Genomic DNA, 27687 nt, shown 5'->3' on the forward strand with positions numbered 1-27687 from the left:
TTTTTTTGAGTTTAGGATGAAGTCAAGTACTGCTGAAAGAGATGAGTTTTCAGATGTTGCTTGAAGATTGCCAGGGATCCAGCGTTCCGGATAGGGGTGGGAAGATTATTCCACCAGCCAGGAATGGTGAACGAGAATGTTCTGGAGAGTGATTTTGAGCTTCTCTGTGATGGTACCACAAGGCGTTGCTCACTAGCAGATCTCAGACCTCAGGAGGGGATGTAGGTTCGTAATAGTGAGTGGAAGTAGGAGGGTGCTGAGCCTGTGGTCGTTCTGTATGCAAGCATCAGTGTCTTGAACTTGATGCGAGCTGCCACTGGTAGCCAGTGCAAGGAGATGAAGAGAGGTGTAACATGCGCTCTTTTGGGCTCGTTGAAGATCAGTCGTGATTGACAGTGTCAAAAGCAGCAGAAAGATCCAGCAGAATGAGGACTGATGATTTGGAATTAGCCTTTGCAGTTCGCAGGGCTTCAGTGACAGAGTAGCGCAGTCTCTGTTGAATGGCCACTCCTGAAACCTGACTGTTTAGCATCCAGTTTGTTGTACTGTGAAAGAAACCGTGAGAGCTGGTTGAAGACAGCTCGTTCGAGTGTTTTCCCTACGAATGGAAGTAGAGAGACAGGTCTGTAGTTTTCTAAAACAGAAGTGTTTAATGTAGGTTTTTTGATCAGTGGGGTTACCCGAGCCTGCTTGAATGCTGTGGGGAAGATGCCTGTGAGGAGAGATGTGTTGATAATGTGTGTGAGTGCCGGTAAGAGTGTGGGAGAGATTGTTTGGAGAAGGTGTGAGGGGATTGGGTCGAGAGGACATGTTGTAGGATGGCTGGAGAGGAGAAGTTTGGATACTTCTGCCTCGGTGAGGGGACAGAAGGAGAAGATGGGAGTTGGAGCAGTGGATGTGGTTGATTGGAGGTCCTGTGGAGTTGAGAACTGGTTACTGATTGTTCTAGTTTTGTCTGTGAAAAAAGAGGCAAAGTCGTCAGCGGTTATCAAAGTGGTGGGAGGTGGAAGAGGGGGACAGAGGAGAGAATTAAATGTTCTGAAGAGATTACGCATGTCTGGAGCGCTGGTGATCTTGTTGAGGAAATGTGAGGATTTGGCAGTGTGGACTTCAGTAGAGAAAGATGAAAGCAAAGACTGATACCTACTCAGGTCCGACGGATAGTTTGATTTGCGCCATTTTCTCTCTGCCACTGAGTTTGGAAGAGAGAGGAGGATACTACAGGGGAAAGAAGGGAGGGGGAAAGGGAGCGTAGGTTGCGCCTGAAAGTAACTGGTAAGGGAGATGGTGGCACCTGGGTAGCAAAATGTAAAGTAAATGTAATGAAGAAATGGTCAGAGATATGTAGTGGTTGTACCAGAATGTTATCTGTAGAACAATTGCGTGTGTAAATTAAGTCGAGTTGGTTGCCTGATTTGTGCGTGTTAGTAGTGGTGAGGCGTTTGAGATCAAATGAAGCTAGGAGTGACTGGAAGTCTGTAGCATAAGGCCTGTCTAGGTGAATGTTGAAATCGCCGAAGACTAAGAGTGCCATCCTCCATGAAAGAGGACAGCAGTCAGTCCAGCTCATCTAGGAAGGTTGGTAGAATTTGGCCAGGGGGGACGGTAGATTACCACAATCTGGAGTCTTATAGGAGCTGTTACAGTAACGGCATGAGATTCAAATGAGTTGAGATTGCCTAGGGGAGAATGGGTGGAGTATTTCCAATTGTTAGAAATGAGCAAACCAGTGCCCCCACCCCGGCCAACTTGCCTAGGGGTGTGAGAGAAAGAGAAATTGTGAGAGAGAGCAGCTGGGGTTGCCGTGTCTTCTGGGCGAATCCAGGTCTCAGTCAAGCCCCGGATGCTGAGTGTGGAATGGAAGGAAAAAGCAGAAATGAAGTTGGCTTTGTTGACAGCTGACTGGCAATTCCAAAGACCCACAGAGAAAGAAAGAGGTGCAGTGGAAGATGTAGAGATGGGGCGCAGGTTAGCAGGGTTACGTAACCTTCTGCGTGTATTTTTAGAGCGAGGTAGAGAGAGAACCGGAATGGTTTGGAAACACATGATAGACGTGGAAGGATAGAGGATAGGAAAGTGTGAGGGAAGATAAAAAGGATACTTAAGTGTGCGCTCGGTGTCGTTGCTCGGTCAAAGTCGCGCAGGAAAAAGTCGTCTGTCTTTACACTCGTTGGTCTTCACACGAGGAGGCTGAACGCTCAAATAAATACAGTCTAAGAAACTAGAGTGAAAACAGCTGTGGCCGGCTTCTGATCAGCTCAGCCATTAAGGTAGGACTGCACACAGGCTCTTTCTCAGCTGAGGCGCAAATTATTCTAATTACCAGTAAGTGCAATCAAACAAAACCCCAATGAAAATGCAGAGTAGAAATGGGTAGGAAACGAACTATTCCTTCCTAGCTGCAAGTAAATAATTTAAACAGAACTGCGACCAAGTTATTCAAAACACTTACGCGAGCTGCCGTCCGTCTCTTCTGGTGACTAATCGGCTTTCCCAGCATGTTGTTTTTTTTAATAAAACAACATGCTGCATCTGTAATACATTTTTATAGATTTATAATACAGATACCACTTTAAAGCAACAAGGTCGATACACTAAAGCATCTTTTCATGTTGAATCATGTTTTAATAAAACGATATCACTGAGAACAAGAGTGCTGAGACTGATCACAAATGTTTAAAAACAAAACTGAAAAACAAGGGGGACAGAAGTTTTGCACATAACAAATGCAGTCATTTTAATGTACATCTTCAGTACCCACTGTATATCCCACAAACATTTAGCAACCGTTGTTCACACATCTGACGTTACAAAAAATCTTCTCTAAAACAAATGTAAATGACAAAGTTTGTATGCAGTACATAGTTATCACACTTCTGGTTCAAAGTTCAAGGGTTGTGAAAGCTTAGACAGCATCTCCACAGGCTAGTATGTCCAGTCTCTGTGGTTCTTCTGAGGTTTAGGGTAGCAATCCTCCATCAGCACTGACTTAAACAGTTTCAGTATGTGAAATTAATGGGGTTGACGGTGATCTGAGATCAGTACTTTCAGACTGTACTCACTGAGCACAGTCAGGAGACACACAGCTCAGCTGCAGGGGCTGAATCAGTCTTCTCCTGCCCACTGGACAGGCTGGAAGCCATTTTCTTTTTAAAGAGACGTAAACTCAGTTGCACAAGTTCACTGTCCACCACTGGAGCGCTGGTGTAAATTTGCTTGGTTGTGCCCTACATAGAAGGAACATGGAAGCATTAAACCAAATCCTGAATCATGTACACCTTATGAAACTAATTTAAGTGAAACGAGTACAAAAAAAAAAAAAAAAAAAAAAAATGAATACTTAAATATGCAGCAGATATATTCTGATCAATTCCAGACAAATGTCACGATTTTTTTTGTAAGAAATTAATACGCAATACAATTAATAGAAAAGGATGCACTAAACTAATCAAAAGTGCTTTTTTTTCAAATAAATGCAGCTCTTTTTAACTCTCTATTCGTCAAAAAAAAGCCTAAACATGAGTTAATTTCTACAAATATATGAAGCAGCACAACTGTTTTTAACAGTCATAAGAAATGTTTCTTGAACAGCAAATCATTGGGGATCATGTGACACTGAAGACTGGAGTAATGGCTGCTGAAAATTTAGCGTTGAATCACAGGAATAAATTACATTAAGTTGTTTTATATTGTAATATTTCACAATATTAAATGTTGTTACTGTATTTTTGAGTAAATAATTGCAGCCCTGGTGAGCACAAAAGATTTCTTTTAAAGGGGACATCACATGCTAAATTAACTTTTACGTAGCGTGTGAATATAAGTGTGTACACAACCACAATATAATGATAAAAATCCACCCAGTGCTTTTTTTTTTTTTTTAAATCCTCAAATAATAAGCTCTCTCTCAGATCAAGTTGTTCTCAGATTCTTGGCAGGGTGACGTAGTTCTGCACAGGCCCCTCCCATGATTGTTAATTGTCACTGACGCTTCAGCATAGACCCGCCCTGAGTGAGCTGTCATCAGTCCGCCATTGTTTGAGCAGGAGTAGATAAGAATGGCTACTAAGCGATTGAGATGTTTTTTTTTTTGGATGTAATAATGAACATAGCAGTTGTCATTTACTCCCGACATCTGAGCCACAGAAGATGCAGTGGATTATTTTTGTTTTTGGACTGAATGAACCCCTGATCTACCTAAATGCGTCTATGTTCGCACAAATCATGATCCAGCTTCGCATCTAGAAGAAGTGAGTGTAAGGTTCTTTTATGAATCTTTGCAAATCGCCTTTCCTAATAGTGTGCTTACTAAAGTTAACAGTCTCAAAGAACTGCTCGTCACCCCACAGAAGAGAGGGGTGAGCAGTAGCTCATTAGCATTTAAAGGGACATGCCCCGAAACTGGTCACTGTGAACAGAGCTGTTTTTGACAGGGTAAAAAGGGTGTTTCACACTACCATTGAGAAATTTTAACCAAAGTATGTTATAGACTTTTCATGAAGACCCTAAAGAATCATATCAACTTGTGGAAAATGGGCATCTGATGTCCCCTTTAAATATTACGATATATACACAGTGGGGGAAACGTTTTAACATTTTTTTAATTAAACCGTTCCAATGCAGCGATTTCCATGAAAATTTGACCAGATGCTGGTATTAACACAAGAAATCTATACCGATAAATAAATCACAATATTACAATCCATAAAAAGTTATGTCTAGTAAAGTGAAATGAGACAGGAAAAAAAAGTATTGAACACATTGTTGAAATTGCATTCATTAATTAGTGGAAAACTCTTTATTTGCTATGACAGCTTCAAGACACTTTCTGTATGAATAAGCCATACATCTTAAATATTCTGGGGGACCCTCTTGTGAATCTTGATCTTCAGTTTCTTCCACAAATATGTTCTATTGGGTTTAAAATCAGGCGATTGCCTGGGTCACTCCTCTGGGACCAATTCAGTCTCCTTTGCATTAATTATGCATTATTTAGCATTTTTTGTTTGGTTGGTTATCCTGCTAGAGGGTCCATCCTCATCTTATTCTCATCATCCTGGTAGATGGGAACAGATTAATCAGAAGAGTCTTCCAGTACATGGCTCCATTCATCTTTACCTCAATAATGCCTGTACCATGTGGAGAGAAACAGCCCCATAGCATGATGCTTCCACTTCCAAACTTCACTGTTGGCATGGTATTTTTAGCCATCTCTGCTCCAGACATGGTTTGTAGTATTTTTGCCAAAGGTTAAATTTTTGTCTTGTCTACTCTGAGCAGACTATATTCTCCCAATAATTAAATTTTGTGTTTCAAACTTCAGATTTGCCTCAACATGGCTTATCTTTAATATTGGAGCCTTCCATATTGAGTTTGCTTGGAGGCCGTGGTGATGGAATGCATTACCTATTGTTTTTTTTAGTGACGACTGTACCTGCTGCCTCCAAATTTTACAGGAGTGTTTTCAGAGTGGTCCTAGGCTCTTAGGCTACTCTTCTGACTAACCGTCTGACTCCCTGATCAGAAATCCTGCGAGAAGCTTCTGTGCAGCCGATTGATGGTGGAGTGATATTCCTTCTACTTGCGGAAAATGGCCTCAATTATGCTTTCAGGAATATTTAGTTGTTGTGAAATCCATCGGTAACCAGTGCAGTTTTATGCAGCACAACAATCTTGTTGCACAAGAGCTCTTTGCCTCTACCTATCATGAGATGTTTGTATACTTGCATTCAGGAGGTGGGTAAGCCTTTTTCTAACCTATCAACATGCACTAACCAAGCTGATTCTAATTTCCCCCAGTAAGAGGAAGAACTACTTTGTGAAATCAGCTGCTGTCTTTTCTTGCCTGACCATGCCATATTTTTTGTTCAATACTTTTTTCCTATGTTATTCCACTTTATTACAAAACCATTTTTTTTGTGGACTGTAATATTAAAATTTCTTTATCTGTGTAGATTTCTTGTGTTAATACCAACATCCGGTAAAGATTTTTTAGGCAGCTAATCACATTCCAGAATAGAGCTCAATATATACAGTTTGGGAAAGCCAAGGTTAAACAAAAGAAGTGCCTGTGATTAAAGACCATAAAAGCACCTTGTCATTTTTCAGGAGCTGTCTGCGTATGGCAATGTCTCTGCGAGCACACAGCGCTTTGCAGCAAGGGCCCAGGCTCCTCAGTAGGTTGGCCCTCTCCATTCTCCTGTTGTATGCAGCCATGTTCAGAGCACCCAGATCATGCTCTAAGAGTTTATCAGCATCTATGGATAAATATGAGATTCAAGTCACTTGTTAAATAATCATGTTTGCATAACTACACTGATCACCAAAAAAATAAGTATTTTCTGAAGTAATCGATACACATGTAGACACTAATTTATAACAAGACTTTGCTGAAAATATTCTCACGTCTTGTTAAGTCAAAAGCTGTGTTTGTAAGAAACAAATCCATTATTAAGATGTTTTTAACTCTCATTGCCTTAGGCTAAAATTTGAGTCCTTAATCTATTGGCCCTTTTTCACTGCGTGGTACGGTTCACTTTTGGGGGGGGTTTTCCACTGGGTACAATACCTGGTACTTTTTTTAGTACAACCTCGGCCGAGGTCCCAAGCGAACCGTACCGTTACCAAAACGTGACATGTAAACGCTGCTGATCACTGATTGGCCGGAGAAAATAGTCACTGCCTGCGTCACTGAACTTGTGGCACAAGACACAACAGACCAGCTAGATTTAAATCAGCACAGCCAGCGAAAGATCAAACGCAACTGTTTTGAATGAGTGAACCTTTCTTTTAACAACCAAAAAAAAATGGCTGTTTCGTTGTCTGTTGAGGAAGTACAGACTGTCCTCTCATTGATAGCCGAGGAGCAGATCCAGCCAGAGCATGATGGAGCGACATGGAATTAAAAAGTTTTTCAGGAGTCACGGCAGTAGAGGCGGCGCAACTATAACAACACGTGAATAATCCCGCCCACTCTAAAGCGGTACTAAACTGCAGTGGAAACGCAAACGGCTCAGCACACTTCAGTTCGGCTCTAAGTCATACCACGCAGTGGAATAGCGCCATATAAAAAGCCCATCCCCTTGGTGTCCTCTCACATCAAAATCTACCCTCATATTTGTTTATAACTGTTTTGGACCAATGTATGTCCAAAAAAATGATGTAAATGCTGCTTCATCTGTGCGTTGTAATGCTAAAGTTCTCCAAATCCGTTCTCATGAATTAAACTCATCTACAACTTGGATAGCCTGAGGGTGAGTACACTTCCAGAAAAATTTCATATTTGGGTGACCCGTTTGTTTCAAACTGGAGCATTCCTTCAAAGATAGATTTGCACATTTACCTTTAGGGTCTTCCAACTCTCTGGAACACACTTCTTTAACTCTAGCAAGGAGCTGAGGACCTGCCAAGCGTCTGGACACTCCTGCTCTGAGCAACACAGCCCCTGGGGTGAATCGGAGCAGCGCTGCCCCAGGAGTTCTAGGCTCCTGTTTTTGCTTGGGCATCAAACTGGACCAATCTACATCAATCACATCTATAGGCCCTGAAACAGAACATGTAAATGGCATATTATAAACAACTGGAATATGGGATAGAGGAATTTTAAGACTGTGATTACATAGTTTCTGCTTATGTCTTTGTTAGTGTGTGTATTATTCTGTAAAAATTAATTGAATAGAATGTTAAAAAAAAAAAAAAAAAAAAAAAAAAAAAAAGTTACATATGGCCAAAGCTTTTTTTTCTTTCCATTGTTATAGTCACAGTGCAAACTTGATCATCGAATATATTTTTCTATTATATTTTTCATAAGGGCAGTATGCATATCTGAACACGTCTGCTCATGCAGACAACAAAATGCCTTTAACTGAAAATTAAGTGTTTAATCTTATTTTTATACATTACTGACACTCTATCCTCCAATTTGATACTGTTAAGTGCTTTGACACAATATGTATTGTTAAAAGCGCTATATAAATAAAGGTGACTTGACAACAATGAAAAACATGGCAAAGGTGGCATATGCAAATTTGCTGCCTTTGTCACTGCAGGCACATGCGTTTGAAGTGTTCTTAACCGGATTGTTAAATCAGGTTAAGAACATTTCAGTTTCAGGAATTACAAAAAAAAAAAAAAAAAAAAAAAAAAAAAAAAAGTTTTTTTTATTCCTATTCTGATTTTGTGATACAAAGGTGGGTAGACCTTAGCCCAACAAGATGGGTCAGGAGCTATGCTCCCAAGAAGAACATTTTGTACATTTTAAAATAATATGCATCAATCTTGTGCACTGTGATAGCAAAGTTAGGAAATCCATATTAAGAGCTTTTGAACAGAGTAGTAAAGTCTTTCCATTGACTTGAAGTGGAATTATTTGTGATTGTGTCTCAGTCCACATTGTTGTTGCTATTAAAATAATTAAAAAATATATATATTTTATGGTAAGTACAGGGCTCCAAACTGCGACTAAAATGGTCGCATTTGCGACCAAAAATATAAATTTGCGAGTGAAGTTTTTGCTGAGGTCGCCACTGGCGACTATATACAGGTCCTTTTCAAAAAATTAGCATATTGTGATAAAGTTCATTATTTTCTGTAATGTACTGATAAACATTAGACTTTCATATATTTTAGATTCATTACAACACAACTGAAGTAGTTCAAGCCTTTTATTGTTTTAATATTGATGATTTTGGCATACAGCTCATGAAAACCCAAAATTCCTATCTCAAAAAATTAGCATATTTCATCCGACCAATAAAAGAAAAGTGTTTTTAATACCAAAAAAGTCAACCTTCAAATAATTATGTTCAGTTATGCACTCAATACTTGGTCGGGAATCCTTTTGCAGAAATGACTGCTTCAATGCGGCGTAGCATGGAGGCAATCAGCCTGTGGCACTGCTGAGGTGTTATGGAGGCCCAGGATGCGTCGATAGCGGCCTTAAGCTCATCCAGAGTGTTGGGTCTTGCGTCTCTCAACTTTCTCTTCACAATATCCCACAGATTCTCTATGGGGTTCAGGTCAGGAGAGTTGGCAGGCCAATTGAGCACAGTAATACCATGGTCAGTAAACCATTTACCAGTGGTTTTGGCACTGTGAGCAGGTGCCAGGTCGTGCTGAAAAATGAAATCTTCATCTCCATAAAGCTTTTCAGCAGATGGAAGCATGAAATGCTCCAAAATCTCCTGATAGCTAGCTGCATTGACCCTGCCCTTGATAAAACACAGTGGACCAACACCAGCAGCACTGACTGTGGGTACTTGACACTGGACTTCAGGCATTTTGGCATTTCCCTCTCCCCAGTCTTCCTCCAGACTCTGGCACCTTGATTTCCGAATGACATGCAAAATTTGCTTTCATCCGAAAAAAGTACTTTGGACCACTGAGCAACAGTCCAGTGCTGCTTCTCTGTAGCCCAGGTCAGGCGCTTCTGCCGCTGTTTCTGGTTCAAAAGTGGCTTGACCTGGGGAATGCGGCACCTGTAGCCCATTTCCTGCACACGCCTGTACACGGTGGCTCTGGATGTTTCTACTCCAGACTCAGTCCACTGCTTCCGCAGGTCCCCCGAGGTCTGGAATCGGTCCTTCTCCACAATCTTCCTCAGGGTCCGGTCACCTCTTCTCGTTGTGCTGCGTTTTCTGCCACACTTTTTCCTTCCCACAGACTTCCCACTGAGGTGCCTTGATACAGCACTCTGGGAACAGCCTATTCGTTCAGAAATTTCTTTCTGTGTCTTACCCTCTTGCTTGAGGGTGTCAATGATGGCCTTCTGGACAGCAGTCAGGTCGGCAGTCTTACCCATGATTGCAGTTTTGAGTAATGAACCAGGCTGGGAGTTTTTAAAAGCCTCAGGAATCTTTTGCAGGTGTTTAGAGTTAATTAGTTGATTCAGATGATTAGGTTAATAGCTCGTTTAGAGAACCTTTTCATGATATGCTAATTTTTTGAGATAGGAATTTTGGGTTTTCATGAGCTGTATGCCAAAATCATCAATATTAAAACAATAAAAGGCTTGAACTACTTCAGTTGTGTTGTAATGAATCTAAAATATATGAAAGTCTAATGTTTATCAGTACATTACAGAAAATAATGAACTTTATCACAATATGCTAATTTTTTGAAAAGGACCTGTATAATTTGCATGAAAGGACTTTTTTCCCGATTGTTTTGCGCTCACATCTTTTGTTATGTTCACGTATTAAACTTACATAAGACGATGCGCATCAAAGTTTTACTGGAAAAGAGTTTCAAACAGTCCTCGTCTCTGCCACACACAGTCTGCTGAACGCAGTCAGAGAGACCTGAAAGGGCCTGTTTACGCCTGGTCACTTCATGCATTTTCTCTGATCGGATATCTATATGATTTGTTAAAACGTTTCCCCATTTACACTTGGCCACATAAATGTGTCTTCGCAAAACGGATATAAATCCGTTCTTCAATTCCCGCTTCATATGCAAATATAATGGAGTTCACGTCAATGAAAGCAATGGATAATTTTATTAATTATCAGCTAATTTCAATATCAGACCGCAACAAGAGAGCGCGCGGCATCAGCACTGGAAAGATAGGCTAGTCTCGCTACTTTTAATGAAGAAGATTGTGTGTTGAGCGTCTGCGACTTACTTTCAGGTTCATTCAGTTTGCGCGTCGCTTGCTGAAGAAATACTCCGCTACTCATCCGCGGTGATGCTTGTTGCATTGCGCTGTCATATCTGACTATAACATGCCATATAGCCTATAAAACGCTCTCACACGTCTATTATTTTAATATTATGGGAGGAGTAAAATTACCATATGTGGTTTCAACAACCAGATGCATTTACACTTGTCCGGTTTCGCCCCCAGACCACCTCCTGAAGTGGTTCGAGCGATTGGATTTATATCCGTCTCGAATGCGTTTCGGACGGCATTTACACCTGGTCTTTTCAGGATCAGATTGCTATCCGATCAGGAAAAAATGCATGAAGTGACCAGGTGTAAACAGCCCCAAAGTGCAAGTGCAGAAAAGCCCTATTTCTATTTCGTGCACAACTTGAACAAACTTCAACAGGTAAAGCTGTCAGCTCTGTGGATACTGGCAATATCGTCAACAATTCTCATTTATAATCATTACTACTATGGCTTCTTCTTATCGAGATCTTAGTCTATATGCTGTGTTCTGTTAATGCATGGACTTCCTGTTATTTGAAGCGCACTTGCCATCCAGTAATCGCAAAAAGCTTTGTGCTGTCTTACTTTTTAATAAACAAAAGTACCAGCTTTAAAATGCTACGAAATTCAAATGATGCGGTTTGGGTGCTCTTTAATGCGGACCACAAGCGCACACTTTCGGTAAAATAAACACCAGTACCCCGTGTCCACACGGTCCGTGTATGCGTCCGGATCGCGCGAGCGGAGAGTATCGCACTTAATGCTCAGGCGCGATCTCTTTAGCTCCTCAGTTAAAGCAGCAAGTGAACCCATTATATATTTCGATTTACTACTATAGTATGAAATGAACATGATCAAAAGGTAGGCAATAAGAAAGCATATAGTACAACTTACATGTTTTATGTAAAAGCTCATTCAGTGTTTCAAACTGAGGAAATGTATAAAGCTTGTAAACATTGCATTGTAATACATTTACCTCAGATTAACCACTCAGTGTCCATAAACTCATCAGTCAGCTAGAAAAATAACTATAAAGAGGAGCGGTTTGCTATATTTATGCGCTGTTGCATATTAATATTTTTACTTATTCTGTTGTACATGATTCAACTCCTCCTATAAAATTGCATTTTACTAATGAAGAAAAACAGACTGAATGTGTGAAAGACTTGACAACATTTATAGGATGCACTGCACTCAGTTGCCAAGTGATGCTTATGGTCCATGATATTGGTACAGATTCTGTGTAACGAACAATTCTTTGTGACTGTATATTTCAAGTTGTAAAAGACATTTAATTCACACTTTAAGTGAACCTTAGTCCCCCGGTCGACCTGATCATCTACAAGATGGATTAAAATGCTGATAAAGCCTAGAAAAGATAAGACATAAACACATGACAAAATGATTGAAATGTTAAAATAGGGGGGAAAAATAAAATGATAATAATAAAATAAACCACTTTTATTCTGTGGCACCTAAAAAAATAATTTGGCGCCTAAGTTTTTCTTTTATAGGAGCCAATGGCTCCTTACTCGATTTTTTTGTCTGGAGCCCTGAAGTATATTAATTATTTTACAGTAATAAAATTACAATACGTATGTTTTTCTCCACATGAAATCTGAAAGCTTTTGTTTTGGTGTAAAACTGCCCTTAAAGTTTCTCTGACAACAGGTTTACAAACGCTTCTCTACACAACTTTAGCAACAAGGTTTTGCAAATATTACTCATTTGAAAGTAAATGGTGCACGTTGCATTCATAAAAGCGTATATTTATAATCGCAGCCTTTTTTATAAAGCAGTTTTATAAGTGGTCTAAGCCAAATCAAGATTGCAAGTTCAGTTTGATTGACTGTGTTTTGCACCATTGCTTTGGTAAAACATCCAAGTAACAGATCCTATGTTATTATAAGAAGTGAAATTGTGGTGGGACAAATCAGACTGTGGCAGGCCGTTTGATTGTGGTTTAAGTGAGTCTTCATGGGATCCTGTTTTAAATAGTGTTACGTACCAGAAATCTTTTCATCATCTTGCTGTTCGTCCCTCTTTTGACTGTCAGCCAGAATCTCGTCCAGTTCATCATCACTGATTGGCTCATACTCCTCACCACCTGAGACAGCAGACTGCACATCATCCCCCTTTCCATCCTCCTCTTCTGAGAGATGGAACAAACACACAGTAAATTTAATCAAAATCTTCTCACATATCAGGCAATAGTTTGAGACGTTGCGAGAGAAAAAAGTCCTACCATCAAGACTATCCATTTTCGGTTCAGATGCTTCCCCTTGCAGTTGTGGGCTGTCTGTTGGCTTATCTACATCCATGAGGGCTTCTCTGGGCAACAGAGACTCATACTCTCCCCTCTCCATCTTAGTTTCAGATCTGCTCTTTGGTTCCCTGTGAGCCTGAAGGTCAAACGGAAGCATCCTTTCCCGTTCACGCTCACGGTCCCTTTCACCACGCTCACGATCCATTCGCTCATGTGCCAGCAGCCCTTCAGGTAAGAGTCGTTCCCTTTCACGCATCTCCCGCAAGTCCCTCTCTCTAATTGGCTCGCGGTTGCCACGGAGGAGGGGCTCTCTGCCCCGCCCACCCCACTCACGAGGTTCTGGTTCCCAGTCTCGCTGTTGGGTTTGTTGAATTTGCATCTGACGGTGATCCTTTTTCTCACGCTCTCGATCCAACTGATCGCGATCTCGCTCCCGGTCACGCTCGCGGCTGTCATAGGAGCCGGCTCTGGAGCGAGCCTGACGCTCAGACTCTGGTGAACTACGACGAGAACTGTGACTCCGGGAGTCCTGCCGGTCTGTGGAAGCCAATAAAAGTTTACGTTATGAAGAATTCAAAACTTGAACATTACAAAAAAAAAGTAAAAAAAAAAAAAAAAAAAAAAAAAGTGACAATAACAACTGCTTAAGATTTATTCAACATCATCCAGAACACCAGAGTAAAGATACACAAATATATATTTAATGGGCTTACTGCATTTTGCGTTCATATTGCATTTTGAATCTTTTTTTTTGTCTTGGGTACTCAAATGCCAAATTATTGAAAATGATCACTTGCATCCAAAATCTCTAGTATAAAAAATGATGGACAGGATTAACAATTTTAGTCATTTCTATGAGTACAAATCTTAATGTTAAAGCATATAATGATATTCTAGGGAATTGTGTGCTTCTAATTTTATAGCAACAGTTTGGACCGGACCCTTTTCTATTCTAACATGACAGTGCCTCGGTGTATAAGGCACGGTTCAAAAAGACATGATTGATTCAGTCAGTGTGGAAGAACTTGACTGGTCTGCAGAAAGCCAAGTCCTAATCCCAGCTGAACACCTCTGGTGTGACTTTATATGCAGACCTTGAGCCAAAAACTCATCACCAAACACCAGTGACTTGTATAGACACTATATGGACAAAAGTGTTGGGACGCCCCCTTCTTTAGAACAGAAAAAGGCACCAACAAAACTGTGGCAACAAAGATGGAAACATAAGGGGCCACGACTGTCACGACTTAAAAACACGTTGCGCCACTTTCTCCTTCTTTCCAAAGCAATCTATAGCTTGCACTCCTGTGGTATCTGCCGTTGCTAAGCAACCATGACCTGCGCTCTCCATGAAGACGCGGAAGTTTCAGCAAAGGATTAATGGATTTCCAGCACTAAAAAAAAAAAAAAAAAAAATCGCTTGCAGCAGCTCTGCTACTAAATTTATTTTAAAATGGCTGTCCCTGTACAGCTATGATCAGCTTTTCCTCCATCTTGGCTAAGCTTTAAATGTTGTTACGGGAAAGGATGAAGCTGATTGGTTGGTTCTTGTCCCATGACCTGCGGTGCGCTTGCGGCATTCTGAAAAGTTGAGATGTTTCTCTCAATGCGGCGCGGATGGGCCTAGAAAAACGAACACGTCGCTTCCATTATGAGCACATATACTACATTATAACCTACATTTGAAATAACGAACTTGAGCACGCAAAAGATGCGACACGTGAACAGACCCTAATTCATGCATTTAAAAATTGTATTTCCATCTCTGTTGCAGCAGTTTTGGAAGTGCCTAAAATGACTGTACCCATATTATTATTATTATTAGTTCTTATATACACCATTAAACTTAAATAATACAAAATAATATATTTTCAACAATACTAACAGAAATTTTCTTTGAAACTCCAAGCTTTTGAGGGGTCTCACCTGAGGAAGTACTTCGACTGGGTTCTCCTCTTCGGAGCTGATCAATCCTCGACTTCCGCTCTCCTCCCATCTGTTCACTGGCCGCTGCCCTCTCCCTCTCTCGTTCCCGCTCTCTGTCCCGCTCCCTCTCTCGCTCTCTCTCCCGAGAATTGCCACCTTGCATAAGTCCTCTGCGGGACCTGAGTCCCTGAGGGCCTTCATCACGGTGGGCCGACTCATTGGAGGGTGAGCGTAGTCTTCTCGAAGAAGCGCGGCTTTGGTTGCTGCCCATGCTACTGCTGCGCTGCTGCTGCATGTCTGCTTGCTGTGGTTTACGCAGCATGTGTTGCGGTAGTAATGGTTGTAAAGGAAGAGATTGTATCAGCATTGGAGGGTCAGGGAGCAGGGGGGCGATGGGGGGGTCGGTACGGTCCCGACCGCCACCGCGTGCACCCCTTCTAGGGGCAGGTTCAGAGGGAAGCAGCCGCTCCGGAGGCCTATCGGATGGCAAGGAGGCAGAGGAGGTCTCGCCTCGCTCTGGTACATCCTCATCAGACCAGTCGCTGAAGTTGGCATCAATTTTAGCGGAGATGGAACTCTGTCCAGCCGTTAAAGCCCTCTGGGAGGGAAGGTCATCCTTGTTGATTGGCGGAGGTGTACGTGGACCTCGTCGCCTCTTGCTGAGGGGATGCTGGGCGACCAGCTCGTCCTCAGAAACATCCGACTCGGGACCTCGTGAGCGCTTGCGCTTCCTTTCTAAGGCTTTCTTCTTGGCCGTCTTGCGAGGTGAGAGGAGAGCCTGGGGGGCTTCAGCTACAGAAGAGGAGGACGGGGGTTCAGGGTTACTACGGTCCCCTCCACCAGATTCCTCCTCTTTACGGCTCTTCTTCAGAGTTTTCTTCTGAGATTTAGTCTTTTTCTTCCCCTCTTCATGAACAGCTGATAAAGAGTCTCTGTCCTCTATGGAAGGAGGAGGAGGAGGAGTGAGGGCGGCAGTAGGGAGATCCCTCTGCTCTTTTCCTTTTCTGGAGTCAGAAATGACCGTAGCAGAAATATCTGGAGCGTGTTCTCCACGTCGCTCTGCTCCTCTTCCTGCTGCTCTCTCAACGCGGGAATCCACCTCCTCGTGTCGGCCACGGATTTCTTTTTTATCCCCACGGCGGTCATCATCTTTCCAGCGGTTGTGCTTATCATCAGTAAAGGAGCGGACAGGCGAGCGGGCCGTCTCTTGAGGACGAACCACTTGACTCAACAGTCGGTGCTTATCACCTGAAACAAAACCATACATGTTGCGTCCAATTATTCTGCAAATGTGCACAATAGATCTGAGGAGTGTAAACATAACCTTGCACTTGCTCAGCTGAACTCCTACCTTTCTCCTCAGTACTGTTGTAACCGTCACTGTCTGCAGGGCTCACATCTCGCACTCTTTTAGGAGATGGCCGTGGACTGGGAGTGTTCTCAGCACGATGTCTCTTACGACTGCAAACAAAGAGAAAGGCAAACATTGTTGAACACCTGAGAAAATTTCTAATGTCAAACTGTTTATAACACATACACTAGCATTCAAAAGTTCTGGTCTAGGGTTGGGCGATGTCTACAAAATTGGCATCAGATGATGTCTACAGTTAAACATCGCGACGGACGATGCCGGCTCAACGTCATGATGTCTATCAGCCATCGGCGATGGACAATAGCATCGGCCCAACTCTATTCTGGTCTGTAAACTTTCTTAACGTTTTTGAAAGAAGTCTCCAGTACGTGTCCAGTACGTGCTGCTTCATGTTTTTGTGGAATATTTGAAACTTTGATGTATAAAAAGTTTTAAAGAACAGCATTTATTCGAAACAAATCATTTGTAACATTATAAATGCTCCCCCCCACCCCTCAAATTATCCCTCACCCCCCTAAAGTTTTGAACAGCAGTGTAAATGTACTGCCAGCTGAACAATATCATGAAATATCCTGCATTATTAGGTGATTTCAGATCTTCTAGCTTTCAATCTATGGGTATACATCTAGCTCTCTATCATCATGTATATTAAAATTAATACTGTCCATAGAACAATCTTTTATACTTTTATACAGTTAAGCTGCAATATGGCACTGGTGTTTAAGAAATGTAATTATTGATACTGGAAATTTTAATTTTGCATGCTTAGTATGTCCCATATTTTTACATTTCAATTAACTTTGGAGTCAATTGCTCAGTGCTTTAAAGTTATCCTTTAAAAACAGTAATGGCACTATTGCCTACTGTACATTGCAATACTGTGATGTCTAAATTCAGTTGCAGAATTTAAAATGACTGATTTTAGTTTTTGCGTTTTATTTTTTAATTTACTCAAAACAGACAAATTAAAAGGCCCAATAGCGTAAAAAAATAATTGGGCAATCTTTATCAGACAGATAAAATGCTCAACATCAGTGTTTCTTTGGCATGGAAAAAAAATAGACTGTAAAGTGATAAAGTAGCACCAGTATGTTTCCTAGGACAAATAAGTGATATACAGTTTAGCATCCATTATACAATTATATGGTTGCCTGATTCCAGAGAGCTTGTCTGTAAAAATGAGCAATAACACTGGAGCACTTACATGTTCTTTCTCTCTTCATGAGCATCTCGAGTGGAGCGGTCATCTCTCGAATCATCTCTTCTTTCTCGCCTCTCGTCCCTCCCTTTTTCTCTCTCATCCCACTCCCTCTGCCGTTCTCTCTCTCTTTGCTCCCTCTCCCGTTCCCTCTCCTTCCTCTCTCGTTCCCTTTCTTTCTCCCGCTCTTCTCGCTCCCTATCCCGCTCCTCTCTTTCTCTTTCCCTTTCCCGCTCTCTTTCTCTCTCCTCCCTCTCCCTCTCTCTTTCCCTCTCTCTCTCCCGCTCCCTCTCCCTAGCTCTTTCACGCTCTCTTTCAGCCTCTCTTTCCCGTTCTTTCTCCCTCTCCTTCTCTCTTTCCCGCTCCCTCTCTCTTTCTCTATCTCTGTCCTTCTCTCTCTCACGGGTGCGGTCATCTCTTCTGTCATCTCCTCGATCATTCCTCCGATCATCTCTTCTCTCTTCACGATCAAGGTCCTCACTGCGGTTTTGCTGGCGGACAGGAGAAGGCGCTCTTTGTTCTGCTGAACAAAAACAAATCAATAACACCAAAAGTTGCTCTCTATGTCCTGTGAAACAAATTGTTCAGACTTGTGCACCCTGTTTAAAGTTTCCTGAAGTGAAACAATGTAAATTTCTGTCTGTTTCTTAGACAAAGCTACCGAATGGCTTCAGAAGACTTGAACTATCACAAACAAGTCATAGTGACTTTTTTAATAGTAGGCTACTTTGTCACTTTATTGTAATTTTAGGAGCTTGACGGACAAACTGTCTTTCTATACATGGAGCTACATGAGCATTTCTCTCAAATCTCCTTTAGAATCTCACAGAAAATATAATGGCATACAGGTTTGAAGCAACATTAGAGATAGGGGTGGGCGATATGGGAAAAATATCATATCACGATTTTTTTTAGAAATATCACGATTCACGATTTTATCACGATTCTTTGTCATGTTAGTTTTACTATTTTGGTTTTACAAGTTGTCTGAGCATTACAGCCAAACTAGAAAGACAAAGACGCATGGCAGATATTTAGGCCAAAGTGGGTGAAGATAAATCTTTTTCATTATTTTATCTTTCTTATTAAAAAATAAGAACAAAGATACACATTACAAATACACATAATATACAAATAATAAAAAAAGTGCTTTATTTTCAGGTACAATAGTTGTATTTAGCAGAGCATTCAATGAAATTGAATGAACAAATATAAAAATAAAACACTACATAGACTGATTCCTAAAGCAACTGTATTAAAGTTTTTCAGTCAAGAATAGTGAGTGATTTTTCTCTTTGTGTTTTGTTGTTTTGTTAACGTTAAATGAATATTTCCCCCAAAAATAAATATTCTGTCATCTGTCTGTCAATTCTGTCATAATGTTTTATTTTTATACCATCATTTACTCAAAAGTTGTTTTAAACCTGAATGAGTTTCTTTCTTCTGCTGAACATAAATGCTATTTTGAAGAAGGTGGAAAACCAAACAGTTGCTGGTCCTCAGTGATTTCCATGGGATTTTTCTTTCCTGCTATCAAAGTCAATGTAGACCAGCAACTGTTCGGTTACCCTCATTCTTCAAAATACCTTATTTTGGGTTCAGCACAAGAAATTAATAGAGGTTTGGGACAACATGTGAGAGAGTAAATAATGACAGAAATTAAATTTTAGGGTGAACTATCCCTTTAATGACAGTCGACAGCATGTTTAGTGTCCTGTCCCTTTAAGAGCTGCACGCATCTAATATACAGGCACGCATCTGTTTCTCTCTTAACTATTTACTTTCATTTTAGAGATAACCAACTCAGTCTGTATGTAAACCTTGTGTGTTTTGACAGTATTAGCACAAAATATAACTTAGTTGAGTAATCAGGCGCTCGCGCTGTTAGACAGGCGTTTTAGTGCGCGTGCTTCAGGTGTATGCGCTCAGAAAAAGCGCACGTCAGACCAGAGTGCGAATTAAACATTTAACCAGCAAGGCTTGTGTGCAAATAATGTACTTTTGCGATCGCGAATAAGTGCAGTGTCCTGTCTGAGTAACTCTACTGCTGTATGTCGTGTTGTACAGTATATAGAGACGGAGACCAGAACTGTATTTGACAATGTGTTCTGTAGAACGATACTACGATATTTCTTCAAAAGCAGATCGTGGAGACATTTTTATCGTCCACGATCAAAAATCGTCATATCGCACACCCCTAATTAGAGATAGTTAAAAAAAAAAAAAAAAAAAAAAAAAAAAAAAATAATTCACAAATCATTTAATTCCAGGAAAAAAAGCATAATGCTGTGGTATACTGGGGAGAAGACAAAAGATCGTTTTTGAATGGATGCCAATGGAGGAGATTCTTCAGTATGGTGAAAAAACTGCTTTTGTGAGGAAACAGTTTACTGACTAATCTTCAACATGTTTGTCACTAAAAATAATTTTAATTATTGAAATTGATCAGTTTTTGGAGTTTATACACATACAAAAAAAGTGTTCACAGACAACTGACCTTAGATAAAAGATTGACAGCCCAAACAGCCAATCAAACTGCTGTGCCGTTGCTATCTGCCATTTTGTCTTTCAAGCTTTAAAGCTTACCGGACACACTTTTTTTTGCAAGATTGCTTTAGGAAAGGGAAGTGATGTGTGGCCAAGTATGGTGACCCATACTCGGAATTTGTGCTCTGCATTTAACCCATCCAAGTGTACACACAGTAGCGAACATACACCCGGAGCAGTGGGCAGCCAATGCTGCGGCGCCCAGGGAGCAGTTGGGGGTTCGGTGGTATTGAGGGTGGAGAGAGTGTTGGTTATTCACTCCACCCACCTACAATCCCTGCCGGACCTGAGACTCAAACCCACGACCTTCGGGTTACAAGTCCGACTCTCTATCCACTAGGCCACGACTGCCCTTTACTATGGTAAAAAAGTGTTGTGGTGTTGTCATTCTCCGCCTGACAGTAATTTAATGGCATCAAGGCTACAACATGATTGGTTATTAAGCAACAGGTGATCCAAGTTGAGGGTTACTCTTGAGCTACTGAGGTTGCTATCTCCCAATAAGAAGAACATCTCTTGCTTATCAGTCACCTCTTTCTCTGTTGTCACGGCGGTCTCTCTCTGCATGTCCTCCCCGTCGTTCATCTCTGGGCTGTTCCCCTCTCTGTCTGTCATTATCGTAGCGATCACGATCAGTGTTTCTCTCTGAGCTCCTCTCTCTCAGACCACTGCTGCGGGACTCCCAGCTGTCATGCCCACTAGCACTGCTAGCGTCCGCCTGTGACGCTCTACCACCACGAGCAGAACCTGAAACACAAAATTCATCATAATCCAGTTTTAAAATTCTCAATTTAAAATTAATGTTTCTAGCACTTATGTTATTGCAATCCTCATGAAATGCAATTAATAAATGTTAAATTTTATGAAAAGTACAATTTGCATTGATTTTTACTAGCATTTTCTAAGTCTCCGCTAGCTGTTTATGCTTTAAAGTGGTATTTTTGATGTTCTGAATTCTTGAACAGCTAAAGTAAATCAGCAACAGATAGTGCTGATCAAACGCAAGTTCTTTTTAAATGCTTTTGTACAATTACAATTCCCTACACTGCATTTGTAGTGACCTTCATTGGCCAAAAAAAACGAAAACACAAACTAAAAGTGAAAGATAAATTTGGCTGATATCATTATTCCTCTATTTTCCATAGATAATCGCATTGACCACGAGCAGTGAAATTTTCATAATATTGTGATGGCCTTTTTTAGATGTAGCTGACAAAAAATATGGCTCATCGTTATCTTCTCACCTTTCTCTGTGGCATCCCCACGGCCCCTTCCTCTGCCCGTTCTCTCAGCTCGAGATTCGTTCCTGTTGTCCACTCTACTGTCATTTCTCAATTCCTCCCTTCCATGTCCTCTTCCGTAATTCCTTTCCTCCTGGCCTGTCATTTCCTCCTTTCTATGGGTTTCGTTTCGTTCTCTCTCTCTTTCCCGGTCCCGGTCTCTCTCTCTGTGCTCCAGAGATTCTCGTCCTGAGCGCTCTCGTGTTTCTCCTGCACGGGTATCCCGAGTGTCTTTGACCTCCCCGCGGTGCTGGCGCTCTTCCCGGACATCTCTTCTATCACGTTCACCACGCCGGTCTCTGCCATCCCTGGCATCACGGTCATCTCGAGAAGTGCTTTGCTCGATCTCATAGTCCCGCTCGTCACGGCTGCTGTCTTTCTCATGCTTTCCGCGGCTCTCTAAAGACACAAAGGAAATTAAGTGAGCAGGAGATCTAAAAGGCTGTCAATTACTAAATTATTCAGTAGCTGCACATGGCCAAAAGTATGGTGAAAACCAAACACCACACCCATACAGGACTACATGAATAGTAGTAAAAAAAAAAAGGTTTAGCTGTTAAGCTGTGTAATGCCCAAATACTTCACTTGTTACGTGCACATGAGGGTCAGTGTACAGTGCGCGTGACGTGAATTTCATCATCAGAACTGTACTCGCATACTGTATATGCACCACTCATTTCATTCAGCAAGGATGCATTAAATTGATTCAAAGAATCCAGAAAATTTATGATTGTTTCCACAAAATATAAAGCAGCACAGTAGATTTCAACATTGATAACAAAACATGTCTTTAAAAATAAGTAATGGCTGCTGAAAATTCAGCTTTTCCATAATTGGAATAAAAAAAATAAATTAACACAGTTCAGACTTTTGAACGGTATTTGTACTTACATTGTCATATGAACAACCAGTCAAACAGAATAATGGATGTCATGAACCTAAATTGTACATCACATAATTAAGACAACAAAAAATGTGTCATGGGTGGGTCTGAAAATAGACACTGAGTGGGACAGGTCCCTCTCGATATTTAGAAATGACCAAATTGTTGACTCCAGTTTAAGATGGCCAATCAAAATCAAAGAAGTTGGGCTTTACTGATCACTGATACCGAGCATGACACTTCATTTTCTAAATGATTAAAGTTTGAAGTAACTAAATATAAAAATATCTGACAACTGTTTTACAATAGAAATGTTAAACTTATTGTTTTTATTTTGTCTTCATTCCCTTAAATTCATTTAAGCCCTTTATTTGAAGAAAAAAAAAAAAAAAAAAAAGATCTCCCTCACAATGTTCAAAACATGGTTATAGCCCTTCTCAGTAATTACTCTGTGATGTGTATCTCTCACCATCTCTACGCTCATGCCGTCTCTCTTGCAGTGCAGGACTCCTGTCCCGCTCTGATCTCCCCCTCTCCCTGCCCTGGGAGCGGTGACGGACACTGGGGCTGGACCTGCGAGGAGCGGGTGTTGGTGAAGGGTCTCTCTGCGGGGTGAGTGGAGAGCGGGAGCGGCGTGAGGACTGAGTGGGAGGTGGTGAGGATGAAGATGGAGGAGGAAGGTCTCGGTAAAGAGGAGAGATAGAACCCCGTCTGTGGCGAGGAGATGGGGAGTGTCTCTGTGCCGAGGAGCCAGAGCGTGAAGATGGGGAGGGGTGCTGTCGGGAGGGAGGGGAGGGGCTGCGGCGGTGACGGGGTGGAGTTCTAGACCTGAGAAAGGAAACGCGCAAGATGAAGATAAAACCGATAGTTGCCCTTACAATTTCTCTGAAACAAACTACTGTTACAAGTTAAATGTCAGGATACGCATTTGACTGATATTTGTAAGGTCACATGATTTTTCAGAAATCGTTCTACGATTTGATGAATAGAATGTTCAAAAGAATAATTTTTTGTAACAAATGTAAAAGAACAAGGAAAATTGTTTTTAAAGCATTTTCTCAAATGAAAAAGGGCTGTCAAGCAGCCTGTGTTGAATTCATTTATAAAAAATATATATACTCTTAGTTTTAGAATTAAATAACTTCATGAACTCATGGATATCTCAAAGATATGTCAAAAGTGACTTTGCCCTAATCTGTGAGATACTGGATTAACATAATTCTTTAAACACAGCTCTTCTCACCTCTGCAGCGAGGACCGTTTTTGGGAAGTGGGTTTAGGGGAGGATGACCTCCTTCTGGCTAGGGGTGACGCTTCCCTTGAGGGTGGGGAAAGACTTCCAGAACGTTCCTCTGATGTTATTGAGCGTTTGGCTTTATGGGAACTATCAGACCGGTCCCTGCAATAAAGGAACGGTTAAAAGATTATGTTGTTTTATTATTTGTTTTCACATACACTGATAAAACAGGGATGATCAAATGTATCTGGGCCAGCACCAACAATATTAGCAAATACAACACATTATGGCAATAATCTATTAGTGTTGTCGTGAATCCAAAATCTCAGTAGTCGGCAGCAGTAGTCTCTGTACTAATTTCAGTACAAGAGCAAAAGTTTGTGGAACACACTCCCTCTTCAATCTCGGATTGGCCAAAATTCTCAACACTGCAAAAACAGACATGCAGGGGAAGATTTCAAAGCAGCCGTCTCTTAGCGGGTACCGAACAGACCAGAAAAACTGGTATAGTTACATTTAGACAAAAGTACACACTTCGTACCAAATTTCAATACTTTAATACTTTTGAAGGTGACTATACCTGCGTTTTTCCTTTTTCTCTTTGTGTTTCTCCGTATCTCGTCCTCGTTCTTTGCCTTCTTTAGGTTTGTCCTCACTTTTCTCCTTGTTCTTGTGTTTATTTTTGTGCTTCTTCCCAGTCACTGGGTTGTCCACAGGGACAGGTGGAGGAGGACTGGGTGTTCGTGGCCCTTTTCTTTTGCCATGGCCACTCTTAGATGACCTGGTTGAAAAATTAAAGAGCAGTCAAGTATTTAAATTGATAAACATCTGTTTAAACTAAATGCTGATTTACACTTTCCAACCTGCTGTCTGTTTCCTCTGCCCTGGTCTGGTCAGAAACTGGAGAGGAAATGACTGAGGAAGTAGAGGACTTCTTCTCTTTCTTACTGGAGTTCCCACTCTTCCCTGTTCTATGTTTGGGTGAGCTGGATTTACGGGACGAGGGTGACCCCTTAGAACTGCTGCGCTCCGGAGAAGCCTAAAACAGATCAAGACCACGCCAAAATAAAAACCAAGCGTTACCAGTCTGGTAAAAAGCCAACATAATACATAAAGTCTCAATTAATGTTCACTGTAGTATGTCTTTGATAAAATAACCTACCCTGTCCTTTGAAGTATTACTGGTCCTGGTTTTAGGGACTGGGTCCTGTTGAGAGCATGCATGCCATTACTATGCGTGTTAATAAATTCAGGATAACCAACATTCACTTTCTTTCAAAATTTGGAATTTATGCAACAAAACCTATTATAATTTTATGCAACATACCTCTTTCTTGATGATGATCTCCTCTCGTTTGTCCATGTTCTCCTGTTCCAGCTTCATCAGCTCACGCTGAATCTTCTGTCTCTTCATCTCAAGAGATAACTCGTAATCGTAGTCACCGTTATCAGAATCTAGTAAAATCAATGACAAATATAAAACTGCTGGACTCAAACTGACAGGGAGACAACATAAGAAAGAGGGAGGAAAAGACTGTACTCCATTCAAAATCAAAACATAAATCATCCTTGTTTAAAAAGAATAGTTCAGCCAAAAATAACAATTCTGTCATCATTTACTCACCTTCACGTAGTTCCAAATTCATAACTTTCATTCATCTTCAAAATGCAAATTAAGATATCTTTAATTTAGACTTATTTTATGCACAAGAATCAGCACGGTTAAGCTACCGTTTTCCATATTTGATGTGCTCTATGTATGTGAGTTGATCAGTGTTTATATCTGAATAAAAGCCTAAATTTAACTTTTTCATATAAAGTGATCATGTCCCATCAGAAGACTTAGATTTAACTAGGATTAACTTTTTAAAGCATCAAAGTTTTGGTGGAATGAATTTTCAATGGAGGGCTAGAAATCTCCCAGGTTTCATTAAAAAGAAAGATTTAATTTGTGCTTTGAAGAATAACAACATTCTGGATTTGGAACAATATTAGGGTGAGTTATTAATGACAGAATTAAAACTTTTGGGTGAACTGTTCTTTTAAATTATTTCTAATCACATACCTCAATTTTATGGCTACTTTGGAGAACCTTTTACCTTCACGACTGGCTTCCCAATCTGCGGTATCCTCCTCACTAGCTGGAGTGCGTTCCTTTGTGATTTTAATATCCTCTTTCTCTCTGTGTCTGCCTCGGGATGAATCTCGCTTCTAATGAGAAAAACACATCTTTTTCAATGTCAAAGAACCTCTAAATTTTATCAACAAAATGCAAAACTAATGAAATTTTAACTCCAAAGCTGTTAAAGCGTCTTACTCTGGTTGTGGGTGATGTGGGCTCGTCTGTATCTCTTTTCTGTGTGTCACCATCTACATCCTGTCTCTTATTCTTCATCCTCTCCCGGAGATCCCCAGTGGGCCTCTCGGCTGACCTGCACAGCAAACACACGTTGAAAGTCAAGAATTCAGCCAGGTATTGGAGCATGTACACTTATAAAACAGCATCTCTTCAATAGATGATTCGCACCTGTTGAATGTTCCAGAGAAGCCTTTTCCTCGTGATGGGGTTCCATGTGTGTATCGACACGTGTTACCGTAACTGCAGTTCCCAGTCTTTAACCAGTTTCTACAATGAGTCTGCATGGGAGGCAAATGGGGGTCATTCTTTTTCATAAAAGAAGGGTGAAAATACACACCTCCGAAAATATTTTAGCCAGGTGCTTTATCAAAGGGTATCATCAAAAAAGTGCATACAAGATCTGCACACTGTTACACTTTATTCAAAATTTTTTAAAATAACGTTTCAGTCCAAAGATCTTCATCAGGCAAACTGACGAAGGTCTTTGGACCAAAACATTGTTATTTTACATTCTTTTTCACTCATACACTTTTACAAAAACAAAGTGAGCTACCTAGACACAGGTAATACTGTCTAGTTAGGCAGCACACTAGGTTTTTAAAGCACAACAGTTAGTGACCTGTATCCCTACCTCTGCTGCATTACTGGCCGTGCTGGGCCCGAGTCTCTCAAACACGCTGGGCCTGCGGGAGGGGGTGGTCGTGCTATTGCTGCTGTCCGATATGGTCTTCGAATTCTCCACTGTAACCTTCCGCCTGATTTTGGACATTCTGCAGGGCTGCGTTAGAAAAAAAGCAAGGCACCAGCATTAGGAAGCTAAATGCAGTGGAGTACTCATTTGAGTCAAAGTCAAGACCAAGACCAAATGAGCACAGAGTTTGAGTCAAGACCAATTCCATGACAAGAACACGAAAATATGGTCTTGGACTCTGCCTCAAGCAAGACATTTACATTTTTGCATTTGGCAGATGCATTGCATTTTTAAGGTATATACATTTCTATCAGACAATATGATCTTGGACTTGGTCTTGACCTCAGCCTACAGCATAAAATACAGATTATGTATTTTATGTTCTTCAATGAGTAACGTTAGATTTCCACACTTTTCACCAGACCAATGAATGTCCATGACTGTTCCAGCCATTCATGATTACTGCATATGTATTCTTAAAAATATTAGGATATAAGGAGAATTCCGAGTAAGACTTATACCCAATAACTACAATTTTAAAATAAATATATATTCTACTTATTCGTACACAAAAGTATCAAAAACAGTCTGAGATTTATATGCAGCACAATGGATGATTATGCTTTCTGATCCTCGATGCAGAGCTATTTACTACCACCACACACATTCCCATGATGTTTAAACTTGTAATACATTTCCGTGACTTTTCAAAAAAGAATAATAAAATAAATAAATACTATGTTCTACTTCCCTGATATTTCCTGGTTTCTCGTGGCCGCGGGACATTGTAAACATTAGCACAAGCACTGCATTTTTCACATTTGTACAACGCGCACTGTCTGCCCCTCTCTCTATAACGCGCATTAACAGTATCACAGTTATAGCTACTAGTACGGCATACGAGATTTCACCAATAAAGAAGAATATTAATAATTTGCGTGTTTTAAGCGGTCATTAATTTGTAAAGAGGTGTTCAAGTGCCGCGCGGCCTACACTGATAACACAAGCCTCCATAAAGACCCCGCGGAAACCGCTGCTGAAGAAGCCGTGAACAAATACAAACGAGCGCTTTACCCGAATATGAATGATGCGTCAAGTCCAGTTTCACAGACTATTGGGGATAACCTCCTAATCACATGCAAAAATCTTGCAAAGCGGTCTTCCTCTTAGCCGCCGTCATGATGCTTGCGAGGCACTCCACACATACAGCTTCCCGGAGCTCTGAGGAGAGGAGGATTATGGGAAACTGGAGGTCTGGTCGTCAGATTGCTTTAAATATA

At 41.0% G+C, this 27687-nt stretch overlaps 1 protein-coding gene across 2 annotated transcripts; it reads right to left on the minus strand.

Moving 5' to 3' along the window:
* Positions 1–2599: 2599 nt before the first annotated feature.
* LOC306872816 (zinc finger CCCH domain-containing protein 13-like) lies at positions 2600–27630 on the minus strand. 2 transcript variants are annotated; one of them, XM_079421672.1, is made up of 21 exons: positions 27482–27630; positions 26348–26494; positions 25885–25994; positions 25675–25789; positions 25457–25568; positions 24685–24812; positions 24520–24564; positions 24221–24396; positions 23938–24138; positions 23364–23519; positions 22590–22948; positions 21202–21636; positions 20489–20704; positions 17417–17930; positions 16192–16301; positions 14841–16088; positions 12894–13451; positions 12657–12800; positions 7343–7543; positions 6094–6257; positions 2600–3227 (listed from the first exon to the last, which is right to left on the minus strand). In XM_079421672.1, exons 2-21 carry the CDS (start codon positions 26483–26485, stop codon positions 3072–3074), a joined length of 5286 nt encoding a protein of 1761 aa, XP_079277798.1. In that variant the 5' UTR covers positions 26486–26494; positions 27482–27630; the 3' UTR covers positions 2600–3071. The 2 variants fall into 2 exon arrangements, with proteins under 2 accessions (XP_079277798.1, XP_079277797.1); XM_079421671.1 differs by having other exon boundaries at positions 17417–17933.
* Positions 27631–27687: the final 57 nt, after the last annotated feature.

The sequence above is a fragment of the Barbus barbus genome (assembly GCF_936440315.1).
Source record: "Barbus barbus genome assembly, chromosome: 7".
Classification (NCBI taxonomy): domain Eukaryota; kingdom Metazoa; phylum Chordata; class Actinopteri; order Cypriniformes; family Cyprinidae; genus Barbus; species Barbus barbus.